The sequence below is a fragment of the Trematomus bernacchii genome, unplaced genomic scaffold (genome assembly GCF_902827165.1).
Source record: "Trematomus bernacchii unplaced genomic scaffold, fTreBer1.1, whole genome shotgun sequence".
NCBI lineage: Eukaryota > Metazoa > Chordata > Actinopteri > Perciformes > Nototheniidae > Trematomus > Trematomus bernacchii.
The window spans coordinates 235561-248759 of NW_022987644.1; the positions used below are offsets into that span (position 1 = coordinate 235561).

A 13199-nucleotide genomic window follows, 5' to 3' on the forward strand; every position below is an offset into this window, starting at 1 on the left:
TATCCAAAGTTAATGTAAACTTGAATAATGTACTTCATTTGAATGTAATAATTATGTTGGTTGTTGTGTGTGGAAGCGCCAGTGAATGAGCCCCATTAACTGAGTTGTAAACATCACTTTAAATGGAAGATCCCCATAGGCCCCGCCCACTCGATCGGATCGGCGATCGGTATCGGCCGATACTGATTCCGGCGATCGGCCCCAAAATTGGCGATAGGAGCATCCCTACTGATGGCACTAATCTTTTTGCAATGTACTTTTTATTTCCCCCGTCAGATTGTCCGTTAATTCTTCTTTTTAATGTTTTAACAGCTCATCCGGGTGGTGATGAGTTCGGTGAAGGTGCAGGGAGCTCTGTCGTACACGTGTGTGTTCCTCGGCTATCTCGGGTAAGTCTATTAACATTATAGTGTTGAATTTAATATTATAACATGATTGTATTGCATCTGAAATTGAAGGAGCCCTCGTGAGCTTTTAAGCTTTGTGTATATTGCTCTACACTGAGTATGACATTTAATTTTTCATATGCTGCATGCATTTTAATCTGACAGTGAACATGTAGCTCAAGAGGCGATACAAAGGCTGAAAATGATTTTGGTTGTTCTTGCACTGATGAAAATGTGTTGTTATCCCCTCCTTCTTCGACAAATAAAAGTAGATATATGCATGTTTTGTTAACTCTAGCTTGTTAAACATGCACAGAGACTGTTCTGTGCAGGATACAGACGTGCTCACAGAGTCGCAGTGACACATGCAGGCTCAGTTATAAACACACAGTTACATAAGTATTAACACTGCGCCCTCATGTCCTCTCTCTGATTGCCTCGCTCACTCTCGTTTGCCGGATCCCATCGGGCTCGTACCATTGAAGAGTTTCCCTCAGGGGGAAGAATACAATGTTGTCATCTCCAGTGCCATCTCTGGCCTTCCCCCCCACCCCCTGATTTAAAAATAACTCGGCATCACAGCGCTGAGCCTTGGCAGAGCCTCAGCCCTACTGACTCGCTCCCGCTCTGAAACACTGAAGTCACAGCGAGCGGTGCTCCACAGACCCAAATGTGTCCGTCTCAGAGTCCCGGGTCAGAGGTTGAGCCTCATAGCAAAACTAAGAAACACATAAAGGATGGTGCACTTCAACATCCGGGTGTCAGAGGGGAAATGTGAGCAGTGGCGATCGAAACCAGATGGTAGAGGAGATGAATTTAAACTGAAGCGGGTCAACAACACTCTGAGTAACTGGAGGGAGGCTGCTCAGTTATAACTACAATCATACTCCTGGTTTTTTTGTGTATTTTCTAGGGCTGTACCCGAATATTCGTTCGTTGGAGTACTATTCGGGTTTCAATTTCGTTATTCGTTTTTGTTGTTGCACCGCGGCTGCCAAATTGAATTGATTGAAATCTCCAATATCAACGTAAGAGCTTGTGCCTCTTCGGGGGGTGCTAACACTTAACTATAAACTTTATCGTTTACTTTCTCCGTCTTTATATGTAGATATGACTTTTCTCCGTTAATCTTCATCACGTTGTTTCCATAGCAACAACAACTTCCTGTCAACAGCGCTAACTCTCCTTCAAAATAAAAGCATGTCCATACAAAATAGGAAGCCAAGCCAAATTACACTTAAGACATATACAACTGCAACGAAAGTAACAAACACAATGCAATATCCTTTTCAATTTCAAAGAACACCAATTGGGTTATATATACATTAACAAATAACTATAAAACAACAATACTGTAGAATAACAAAATGAATGCCGTGAATAAACCGAAATACACGTGTTGAAGCGGTTCGCTGCTGATTACTACGCACCCCCCCCCCCTCGCTGCTGATTACTACCGAATATCTGGAGCCCGAAAAATGGTATTCGGGGACAGCCCTGGTATTTTCATTCAATTGCGCCAAAATTCAGAGCTTGGTGCTAATCCATCAACCAAATAATTAGCAGAAGCTCAAACTGCTAAACAAAAGCAGACTAATGTAAAAATGTTTTTCACACTATTCTGTGATTTAATTAATTCCACCAATCATAACTGCTATCAAAAAATAGACAGAAATACATGTAAGCTTCAAGGATTCAAAGGCTTTATTGTCATGGCAAAATAGTTATAGCGTAATTGTTGGAAATATAAATCTCTCATAAGTCCCAGGCAACTCCAACAATGTAACGTACAATATACTTTAGACCACATGTGTCAAACTCAAGGCCCGGGGGGCCAAATCAGGCCCTTGGTGGATTTAATTTCGGCCCGCAGGATAATTTCTAATTACTATTAGATCTGGCCCGCCGGTATATTGCACGCACACCTTCACTCAATCCTGAGGAGTTCCTCAGCTCAGAGCCTGACCCCAAACATTGATGACCTTGCACCCAAGATGAGATGCCAAGTATCTGGCTTGAACTAGCATCACAGAGCAGCAAACTGAGTTTACATGGATGTTTCCTTCAGCACTTTCTTTCTTGAGACAACAGAGCATGTTTGGTTTTTTCTTTGAGGGACATTGTTTTTTTGAAGCTGTTGTTGGCCTGTGGACAAATGTAATCATAAGAAATGAAGCTGCAGATAGAGCCATAAGAAATGAATGCAACTGATTATTTAATGTTGTTTTTATAGGCAATAATTTAAGCTGTGGTAGTTCCAGGTTTAATATGTGCAATAAGTTCATTTCAATAAGTTTTGCAATAAACATTGAACCAGTCCGGCCCTCGACTAGTACCCATTTTTAAATTTTGGCCCACTGTGTATTTGAGTTTGACACCCCTGCTTTAGACATAAAAGAAAGAGACATAAAATATAAATAATTATTTGTTTCTTCTCTCCACTGTTGTAGACTGTTAAAGCTCCAGAGAAGTTATTGAAGAAATGCAAAGCGTTTTATTTCCTGTTAACTACTTCCCGTCAGAAGTGTCCCTCTCTAACCGGCTGTCTCTCCCTCTCCAGGCTGGTGACTCTCAAAGTGTTGAACAGCATCGTGCTGCTGGGGAAATCCTGTGTTTACGTCAAGAGAGCCAACATGGAGGACAAACTGTTTGAGACGCCGGCCCCCCCTCCACCCTCCTCCACCTCCTCCAGTAAAACCCCGAGCAGAGCGGATGCCAGCTGTCCCACTCCTCCAGGTAAAACACCAAATACTTTAATAAAACTGACCCTGTTGTTAACATCAACCTATGCATTACCCTCAAATTAAATCACATAAACAGTCTACTACTTTTAATAATAACAATGTGAGAGGCGTCACCTGTAGTGATGAACTTCTGCAGCTCCAATGCTAAACCTCACAAACTATCGGGGTCTTAAACTCAAGGAAAACAGTGTATGCAGTATATCAATACATCTGTAATTGTTATACTGGAGGATTATGTTCTTCTTTGATCGTGGTCAATTTGCCCGTTTACGTGTAGCTGCTTTTTATTAAATAACACACCAAATAGTTTCCAATAAGTCCCTAGCTGTTAACATAAGATCTGTTTTGAATCAGAAACATGTTTTAACCAACACCCCGAAACTAAATGCTGGCACATTAGACATTGAGATGAGATATATTTTCGACATGAAATATTCAGAGAGCTGAGGCCTGTAAGGCAAGGCAAGGCAAGTTTATTTATATAGCACCTTTCAACACAAGGCAATTCAAAGTGCTGTACTACGAATCCAGTTCAACAGACCCTGGATATGTTTGAGTTACCCGGCTTACCTAATCCAAAACAAATGCGCTCTCGCTAAGCGGTCCTACGACGCTGGTTATCAACTCGGTAACTCAAGCCAGGGTTTCTTTGTCCGGCTGAGTGCGCGTTCACATGAAAGGGGCGGGGTTAGCAACATTTGACCAATCACAAACATGGACAAGCGTACTGACAGCGCAGCGTCATACTTCCTGAATGAAAAGTGAACTATAATATTAGACAAATATGAAGACGTTAAACTTTAAACATCCATGACTTAAACACTTTATCCAGGATAAACCTGCAAGGTGAATACAGCTGGTAAAAGAAAAAGTGTTTGAATTCGTACATTAACAGGTTTATGATATCACTGCCCCGTCTAAGACACGAGTGGATCTGACTTTAATTACATTTGACTCGAGTGTTTCGTCAACTTAATGTGTTGCTTAAAATAATACTTCTGCATACAGTATGTGACACTGTGAGTGTTGCACGGCCAGATACGGCTCAAGAAGCTGACTCAGATAAGGAAATATATGATACATTATGATGTGATATGATATGAATGATAATGGGACACATCGACGTCTGCACTCACAGTGCCGCGGACTGTACGTAATGTTACTTTGATCCGGTTACTTATGTTGTGGCAGATATTTAAGTAAGCTTTCTTAACGCTAATGTTATAATAGTCAGATTGCTCTGAAGATGGGAGGGGATATTCTATTAATTTTCACGTTCACACAGTCAGTAGATTTTTGCCGGCCGTCTTTCCTGCAACGGCAGTTTTTCTGTATTTCCTTTCTCCTGTAATATGACTTGATCGCTTTACACTCCGCACACTGAGCTCTGATTGGTCAGCAGGCGGTGCTTGCACTGAGTTGATCTCTTATGCTGAACGGCTAACCTGCTCCGGACCAGGCTAGCCGTTCAGCATAAGTTACCATGGAGATCTAGCCCGGTAAGAAGTGAACCAGCGTCGTAGGACCGGAAACCCAGAGTTTTCCCTGAAGTTACCTCGCTAAGCAAAAATCCGGCTTCGTAGTACAGGCACATGAAGTGTGTGTGTGTGTGTGTGTCAGGTCGTTATGCAGCGTGAACACGACACTTTGGTTTTGGCTCTAAAAACACAAAGAGCAGAACAGACATCAACAGGAAAGTTTCTCAGTTTGTGAAGCTGCTGCAGCGACAGAGAATACCTCATGTGTTTTATTTGGAATTACACAAAAGCCTTTAATCACACAGCATCAGCTTGAAATATGTTCACAGATTGCAGAGGCAGCTTCCTAGTTTGGAGTTATGCAAAGTGCAGAGACCTGAGAGAGCGTGTGGTGTTCAGGAATCGAGTAAATGAGACGTCCTGGGATTTAATCTTTCTTATGAATTATTTGCCGGTGCTCTCTGCCTCCCGCTGGATATTTCCTATGTCTCTGCACTTTGACGTACTCTCTCTAACACAACAGTAATGGCTTATAATGATCTATGAAAACAAAGCACTGTGGTTGTTTGTATATCAAAATAAGATAGAAAACAATAATGTAAATAATATTTAAATGTGACGTCTGTTTCTTGCAGCACATTTGACCAAACTTGCCTCGAGAAGAATCCTGTTTATATTAACATGTTTAGGCATTTAGCTGACATTTTAATTTACATTCTGGCGTTTAGCTGACACTCGTCGGAGACAGATTTGTCAGCAGGTAGGAGCTCAGTGTCTTGTGGAGCAGAAACTTCTGACCTTTCAGTCTACCTGGAAATCACAATATAACTTGTTTGATGCAGTTTGATTGAAAAGGTTGAGAGGTTCAAACTAATTTGATGTTGTTTCCCACAGATTGACAAAACAAGCCATTATATACCTAGTATTTAAACCTTATGATCATTCTCTGCAGTGTTGTTGAAGTCCATCAAAATGTGCCAGCATTTAGTTTCGAGTCTTGTGCTGAAACTTACAATTATTCTTTCTATTTAATGTTGGAAAAAATGCATAATATAATTGGCCCAATTAAAAAATATTATAATTCAGTTATAATAGACAAAAACAGTAAATTGTCACAAAGCTGAACCTCGCAAACGTTCACCATTTTGATTTGATCAAAGTTTCTCCGCTGCGAGGCTCCGGCGCTCGCAGTTCACGCGCGTGCGCCACAACCCCGCCAAGGCTCGCCGGCAGGACACTTTCCGTCACAGGAACACGCTTTGCTGGCGGTGAAAATAATCCCACCAGACTCCTTTGCCCCTCCAACAGAGGGATGTCCTTGTCCTTTTTCCTTTTCGTCGTTTCAAGCGATAAAAACTCAATCTTCTATCTAATTATTTATTTTTTTGACGGCAAATGACGGCAAGACGCCCCCCTGGCAGAAACGCTGGTGCATGTAATCGGTAATGTTGAATAACATTATCGAGATGTTGCCGTGACGACAGGTGACATTTCATCATCTAATACCTCCAAAATATATATACTACTTGAGATGTTTTTGACAGGAATCATGATATAATAATTGAAAGCATAGTTTTAGGTTTTTAGCAAGTGTTCCTTTAGTGATATAACATCAAGATGAATCCATTATTTAATTTACGGAAAGGAAATCGGTAACAATTCGGTAATCAATCAGTTTTAATGTCATTTTAAAGCAAAACGTCACCTGGTTCCAGTTTCTCAAACGTTAGGATTTGCAGCTTTTTTAAGTTAACTTAAATATTTGGGTTTTGGACTGTCGCTCCAGACATTCAAATAAATTGCGCAGGGCTTTTTCCCTTAACAATTTCTGGTATTTTATTTACCAAATGATAAAACAAGAAAATAATAATCATTGTAATCATTATGAAAGTAATAGTGAGTAGTGGTCGTAGCAGTCTTTAGAAGCATTGACGTCCTAGAAATGATTTCCTATGACAGACTTCATTAAGTGATCAAACCGTAATTCCAGCGTTCAAGTATTTACATATGAATCTCCTCACTAACATTTATTTAGATTCTTGACCAACTGTTAAAGCGTCCCTGTAGCTCACAGACACACCCAGGTACGATCAGACACTCAGATTAGCAGGGGGCAGTATCTCCTCGTCGTCCGAGGGCACATCCCCCGCAGAGCCGGAGCTTTAAAGGACAGAGACCCTGACGGAGCGTCCCATCAGAGCTCCACAGCGTCTGTGTGTTCCTCAGAAGCAGCTGCTACTCGGCTCAGGGCGCCACGCTCCAACAAACAGAGTTTAATAAGAACTACTTCAGCTGCTGGGACTCGAACCAGCCACCTCTCAGCACATGTTCACTGTGTAACATTACAGAGCTTCGTTCTGCGCCTGCAGCTTCACCTGCTGATGCTCTCATCGCGTCCTCCTGCATGTCTTCACAGTGATTCACACATGAGACGAGCCATCTGCATGTTTCTGTCCAGAGGGCATGATGGGTAATGAGCGGTTTTCACGTCAGCCATCATAAAGCCCCATATGGTGTTTAACTTTTATTAAAGATCACGTATCTTCCAGAGGAGACGCTGACAACGCTGCGTTCCTGCAGTTTGAAAACACATTTCTTATATATAGTGTAATATGCAGTCTTAAGGACTTAAAAAATACAAAAAGATCATTGTCATTTAATAACACTTATCAAATTTAATTTTGAGAACCGTTACCACTAGCTAATATATATATAAGCATTTATTTGGCATCATATTTTACCAGTGTACGTTCTTTTAGCTCGGTTAAGATCCTAAATCACTTCTGAGAGATATCGCTCGGGCTCCACTAATGCTCGCTAGTAAACAAAAATATTGTTTTTGTCTCATCCTGGCGTTCGGAAATGAATCAAAGTTAAACTCAAGCAAATGAAGACGTAGAGAGGAGAGTGGGGAGGAAATCAACAGGCATGCATTATTATAATTTCATCACCGTTGATTTATTCAGGGCGAACCAAAGGGAATTAAATAACAAAACCTGATGTTTTCTAATATTCAGTTGTCTGGTTTTATAGCCTCGGTAATATTTGAAATAGTTTTAACACCATATTCAAAGAACCTCTCGTTGCAGTATCATATCTGTGGGTTCAGTTTGTCTACAGTGAGGTTTTGGAGACCTGCGGCTGGTCTCTGCAGACGGCCATGTTAATATCCAGGGCTGGTCTCTGATGTGATGAATTATTCTGATTGGTTGGTTTTTCTTATGCATTTCACTGTGCTCATATTTAAAATGACTCTGCAGTGTTTCCTCTCAACATAATGCAGAAGAACCAGGTGTGTGTGTGAGAGTGTGTGAGAGTGTGTTTAGGTGGGTGGGTGGGTTGAATCACCAGAACACCTTCTCCTGTTTCAGGCGACAGCTCATTACCCTCTGCTAGACTGTATCTTCTCTCTCAGAATGATCTGAAAGATTCCTCCTCTTTCCCTCAACGTGATTCTCCTATATTTTCTTAAAGCTTAATTCAGAGTTTCTTCATCGGTGTTGCTCAAATCTTCATAGTATAGTTTGTCATAAAAACGTCATGTGATCGTTAAGACAGAGCTCATTGGGGGAAGAAACATAAACCAGATGAAAATATGGTGAAAATATATGCATATATATATTAAATAGATGCAAACAAAAGTGCCCAAACAAAGCTCTAAATAACTTCATTTGTTTCCTCTCCTCCTTACAGGTGAATCTAAGATGGAGCCGGCCCCCGTCACCCTCTGCAGCCCCCCCCCTCCTTCCTCCTGCTCTGTGACCACGCAGCCCTCCCCCAGGACTGACCTGTTTCCCCCCCCACCTGCTGACCACTCCCCCGCTGCTCCACCCCCCCGCACCCCGACTCCCACCCCTGAACCTGAACCCCCTGCACCCCCTCTCTCCAAAGAGGAGGAGGAGGAGGAGGAGGAGGAGGAGGAGGCAGCAGCAAGCGAACTGAAGCACAGGACTCCCAAAAAAGACCTGCTGGAGATCGACCGCTTCACCATCTGTGGGAACCGCATCGACTGAGGAGCGGAGCGACGAACACGAGGAACACTCAGGGAGACGGAGAGCGGAGCAGCTCAGCCCGGCCCCCGGCCAATCAGCAGAGAGAGAGAGAGAGAGAGAGAGAGGGAGAGAGAAAGAGGAAGAGGGAGTGAGAGGGAGAGAGAAAGAGAAAGAGAAAGAGAGAGAGAGAGGGAGAGAGAAAGAGGGAGTGAGAGGGAGAGAGAGGGGTATTTATTAGGATGCAGGACAGAAAGTTATTGTGAACATGAGACAATACTGCTGCTGTGGAAGTGTCGAGAAGTTTTATAAGAAAACTTCAGCAGAGAGACCGAGCAGCTCAGGAGGAACTGTCAGGAGTGTGAGGAGTGTGTGTGCAGGTGTGAGAGTGTGTGAGAAACGGTGTGTGTGAGCGTGAGAGCACTTCCTGTCTGAGCAGCACTGAGAGCAGAGAGAGAAACGTCTCGGATCGCTCAGCAAAACAAACTCTGACATTAAAGGAAACGCCTGAATCATTCTTCACTCGTAAGCGCTTCCTTATCAGCTGACTCAACAAGTTTATTCATCAGGTGTCATCATACATCAACACAATTAGAAATAACCACGTCTTTAAAACTATATATTATAACAGCCGAGCCTTTGGAGTCAGACGCTGAGGTCCACTACATCTGGATTCGGCTCAGTACTGGAAAGATAATAATGGACTTCAGTCGAAGGTTCCCAACCTGAGGCTTGTGACCCACACAAAGTGTCATTACATCCATTAGGGAAGTTACGAGTGAAAAAAAAAAAACAAGAAACCAGAAAGAAAAACAAAATGTCTGCCTTTTTTAATAACTGCAAAAGTTCACATTTTTGCTCTCACATGAAAAATAAACGAATTATTTTTTAATAAATGAGTCACAAACTGTACACACCACATGAATAGGGGCCACAACGTTTATTGTTTTATTATTGGGTCACAAGCCAAAACTGATCCCTGAGCAGTCACACACACTGATAATAATATGATATATATTTATATCTTATATATATATATGATGCTCGCTCTATTACCCGCTCAGCTCAGAAATCACAACCCCAGTCCCACTCAGGCCGTAATCATTTGAAGTGACGTTTTATTCCCGACATGTTTAAATGGAGTAATGTAAGTGAGTGAGAGCCCTTCCTTCACACAGCCTACAGATGACGTCACTCAAGGATCATCATCAGTACAAAACTAACAGAAGCTGCCGTTTGATTAGAAGCGGCCGACACTAAATCTGTTCTTCAAACCGCTCAGTATGTTAGACTCCAGATGATCAGAAACCATCTCACTTAGACTGAAAGAAACAACGCCGATTCCTGACAGACGAGTGTTTGCACTGATGGACCGTATTGTCTTAAATACGACGGGTCACGTTTCTCATTTGACTCTGGAGTAATGTTCTAATGTTTACATCTCAGAAAAACAGAAGCAATATTTCCAAAACAAAATGCCTTTTTATTTTTTGCATGTGTGTTTTACATTTGATTTGCTACGACTGAAACTTTTATTGCTATGTCAAATCTATAAAACAGTTTTACAATTGACTTTGAGGCCATACATTTCCAGCAGCAGCCACATATTTAGTTTGTCTCAAAACTGACTTTTTTATCCGCTTTAATAAATAATGGTACGTTACAGAGCGCTTGGTGCCATGCCGACTTTACGAGGTTACACTTTGCAGTAGTTTTAGCTAAACTATACAGATAAATATAACAACAAAGAATATTTTAAATAATCTACGCAGAAGTCACTAAATGTCCTAATTAGTTTTTTCTGCTCTGTTAATAACACAATCCAACACAGTCATATGTTTTTGAAGTTGCTGTCATGATGTAAAGAGCAGATTTGACTTTAAACAGAAAGATTATATATAAAGGAACACATGCTAAGAGTTCATTTGGAGAGATGTTCATTATTACCATTGTAATAAGAAGGATTGTTCTATTTTAGGAGCTGCAGTTGTGATATAATAATATTTAACTCTCCTCAGAGCTTTGTGTGTTTTTGGTCCGTTACACTGCCTGCTTTATTTCTTCTGTTTGGATCCTTATTTAATTCCTACCTCGATCAATATTGTATGAAAATGCCCAATTTTGACTGAATAAAAGTTGGTTTTACAAGTGTTTGGTTTTAACACTTTGAAGTCATATCATCAGATAAGACGTTTGAGTTTGTGTTCAGACTTGTTGCGGTTTAGTTATCTTCCCGGTTTGGAGTCACGATGAAACAAACTACAGATGTGAAACCACGACTAAAGTTTAACTTCAGTCTCAGGATGTTTTACTCACTTCCCCAGCTGCAGTCTGGAATCGGTCAGAGCCATTTGTCTGGATCCTCAACATTCAGAGTTCACAAAAAGACAAACTAAATGAATACATCGGATACAAATGTGGAAATTGGAAACTACTATATTTGTTTTATTAAGTGAAAACCAGCTATTTAACAACCATTGTGTCGTCTAGTTATTTATTTAGTGGGAATGCTGATACAGCATTCCAACTATCTGTTATGCTACGCACAAAATTCTTTATTATTCCGCCGGGTTATTTTGCGCCTCTTCTTCTCCCACATTGAACATCGCAGAAACTCTGTTCAAACATCAAAACGTTCAGCTCGGTCGGGAATCGATGGCTATTACTTTTATCATTCATAACTTTCATAATTCCAGAGATACATCCCATAATACATCACATTTTTAACCATTGAAGTCAATGGAGAAACTTCAGACTTGAACAATCTTCATGCAACTTCAACTGCTAACTGTTCCTTCTTCAACTGCTAACTGTTCCTTCTTCAACTGCTAACTGCTCCTTCATACTTTCACTCAGAAACCTCATTCCAACTTTAAAATGTTACACATCGTTCTGACATTATTCGTGTAACACAACTTTTAAATCTGATTCTTACTTTTAGAGATATTAAACATTGTTCAGACCTTGGTAAAGAGGCCTTCTTCAGATTTTAGAGTGCGTGATGTCACAGCTAGAGTGGAGGACAGATTTAATTTTGCCTTCATATTTTCTCTTAAACCTGCCTTAATTCCCAAACCCTACATTCCTGAGACATAATTTTTCATGAGAAACGTAGGAAAACATCTTGTAGCTTGAAAAATAAAAAAAATTAAGCAAAATAATTAAACAAAATGCCTCTTGAGGGCATGAAGTGACAAAAACGTTCAACATGTCTCCATTAAACCCGATTGTAAGTTCAGCCTCACCTTTCCCCACCACAGCAGCCGCACACCTTTAGTTAATCTGCCAAAAAGGCCACATTATTAACCCGAAAGTACACAAGAAGTACACTTCAGATGCTCAAGTTCCTTGACATGCTTCACGCTTTGAAATGTCACCGATATCTGTTACGGTTCTTCAACAAAACGTTCACATGTAAGAGGTTTATCTCTCATTCAGAACAATGAAAATGCTCTCCTCTCACTGATCACCATGGAAACCTTTGATCTCTGGACACGTCGTTAGCTCAAATATAAACACCTGTGTCATGGAACACGATGATGTCATAACTCCAACTGACATGCTCAGAGCAGCACACTTCAGATAATGGTTAATGGTCCTGCCCTCAACAGATCTACGTCAATTATGGGGTGTCATCATATGCCGTTTCCATGGAAACGCATCCCTCGCCATAAAAGACGATGTCGCTATACATTAACTCCTATGAAAATGTTCAAAAAGTGCTCAAACTTCACATGTGTGCTAACAGTCCAGCCGTGAAGACATCTACGGGACAGTTTTGAGATTTCTTCAAATGCCGTTGCCATGGCAACACAATGCTCGCCATGAAACACGGTTTTCTCATAACTTCAGTGAAAATGCTCCAAACGGCCCAAAACTTCACAGGTTTGGTAACGATGCAGCCATCAACGCATATAAGCGTATTATGGGATGTCATCAAATGCCGTTGGCATGGCGACAGATCATTCGCCATCAAGTTAGTTCAAACGTTTGCAGTTCAAATATTCTGCTGCTTTTCCAAGTCTTTTTACTCTCTTTTCTTCTCTCATCACACATTCAAGCCCCCAGTGTTCATGTATCATTTCAATCTAAATTCTTCACTTTCTTCTTACACATTACATTTCAGCATAGCAGTTTAGCGTCAGCTTTTCAGCATAAAGCATTCCCACTAGCAATTTCTTCAGGAATTGCATTCTCTAGTTTATGTTGATGTAACTGAGGAGTTATCGCAAATTCATTAGAGAAAGTTCATTTAATAATATAAGCTATTATTTAATCCATTGAATATTGAGAGAAATTCTTTTTTAATTAAGGCTTTTGTCTGAAGATTTTTTCAGTTGCTCTTTAGGGTGAACAAATCCTAAAACAGACCTACAAATCTTAATTGGATAACCTCCAAAAAATCTGAAATATAAAAGAAAAAAATACATTTGGTCCAGACCTACTGCCTAGGCAGACTTATGGGCCGTTTCTCAATGTCGAGTAAAGCTGCTGCAGAGACACTATTTCAAGTATACTACGTCATTGAGTGGCGCCGAATGCTGGGCATTTAAACTGTCCTTCGGCGCCACTCGATGACGTAGTATACTTGAAATAGTGGCT

General features: G+C 40.9%; 1 protein-coding gene across 1 annotated transcript in view; it reads left to right on the top strand.

The window, feature by feature from the left end:
* tapt1a (transmembrane anterior posterior transformation 1a) overlaps window positions 1-10785 on the top strand; it is a 36039-nt gene extending 25254 nt beyond the window's left edge. The window contains exons 12-14 of the mRNA XM_034133809.1: window positions 313-389; window positions 2947-3122; window positions 8302-10785. Coding sequence (XP_033989700.1) covers window positions 313-389; window positions 2947-3122; window positions 8302-8621 — 573 coding nt within the window. The 3' untranslated portion in view covers window positions 8622-10785. The remainder of the gene's footprint in view (window positions 1-312; window positions 390-2946; window positions 3123-8301) is intronic.
* Window positions 10786-13199: the final 2414 nt, after the last annotated feature.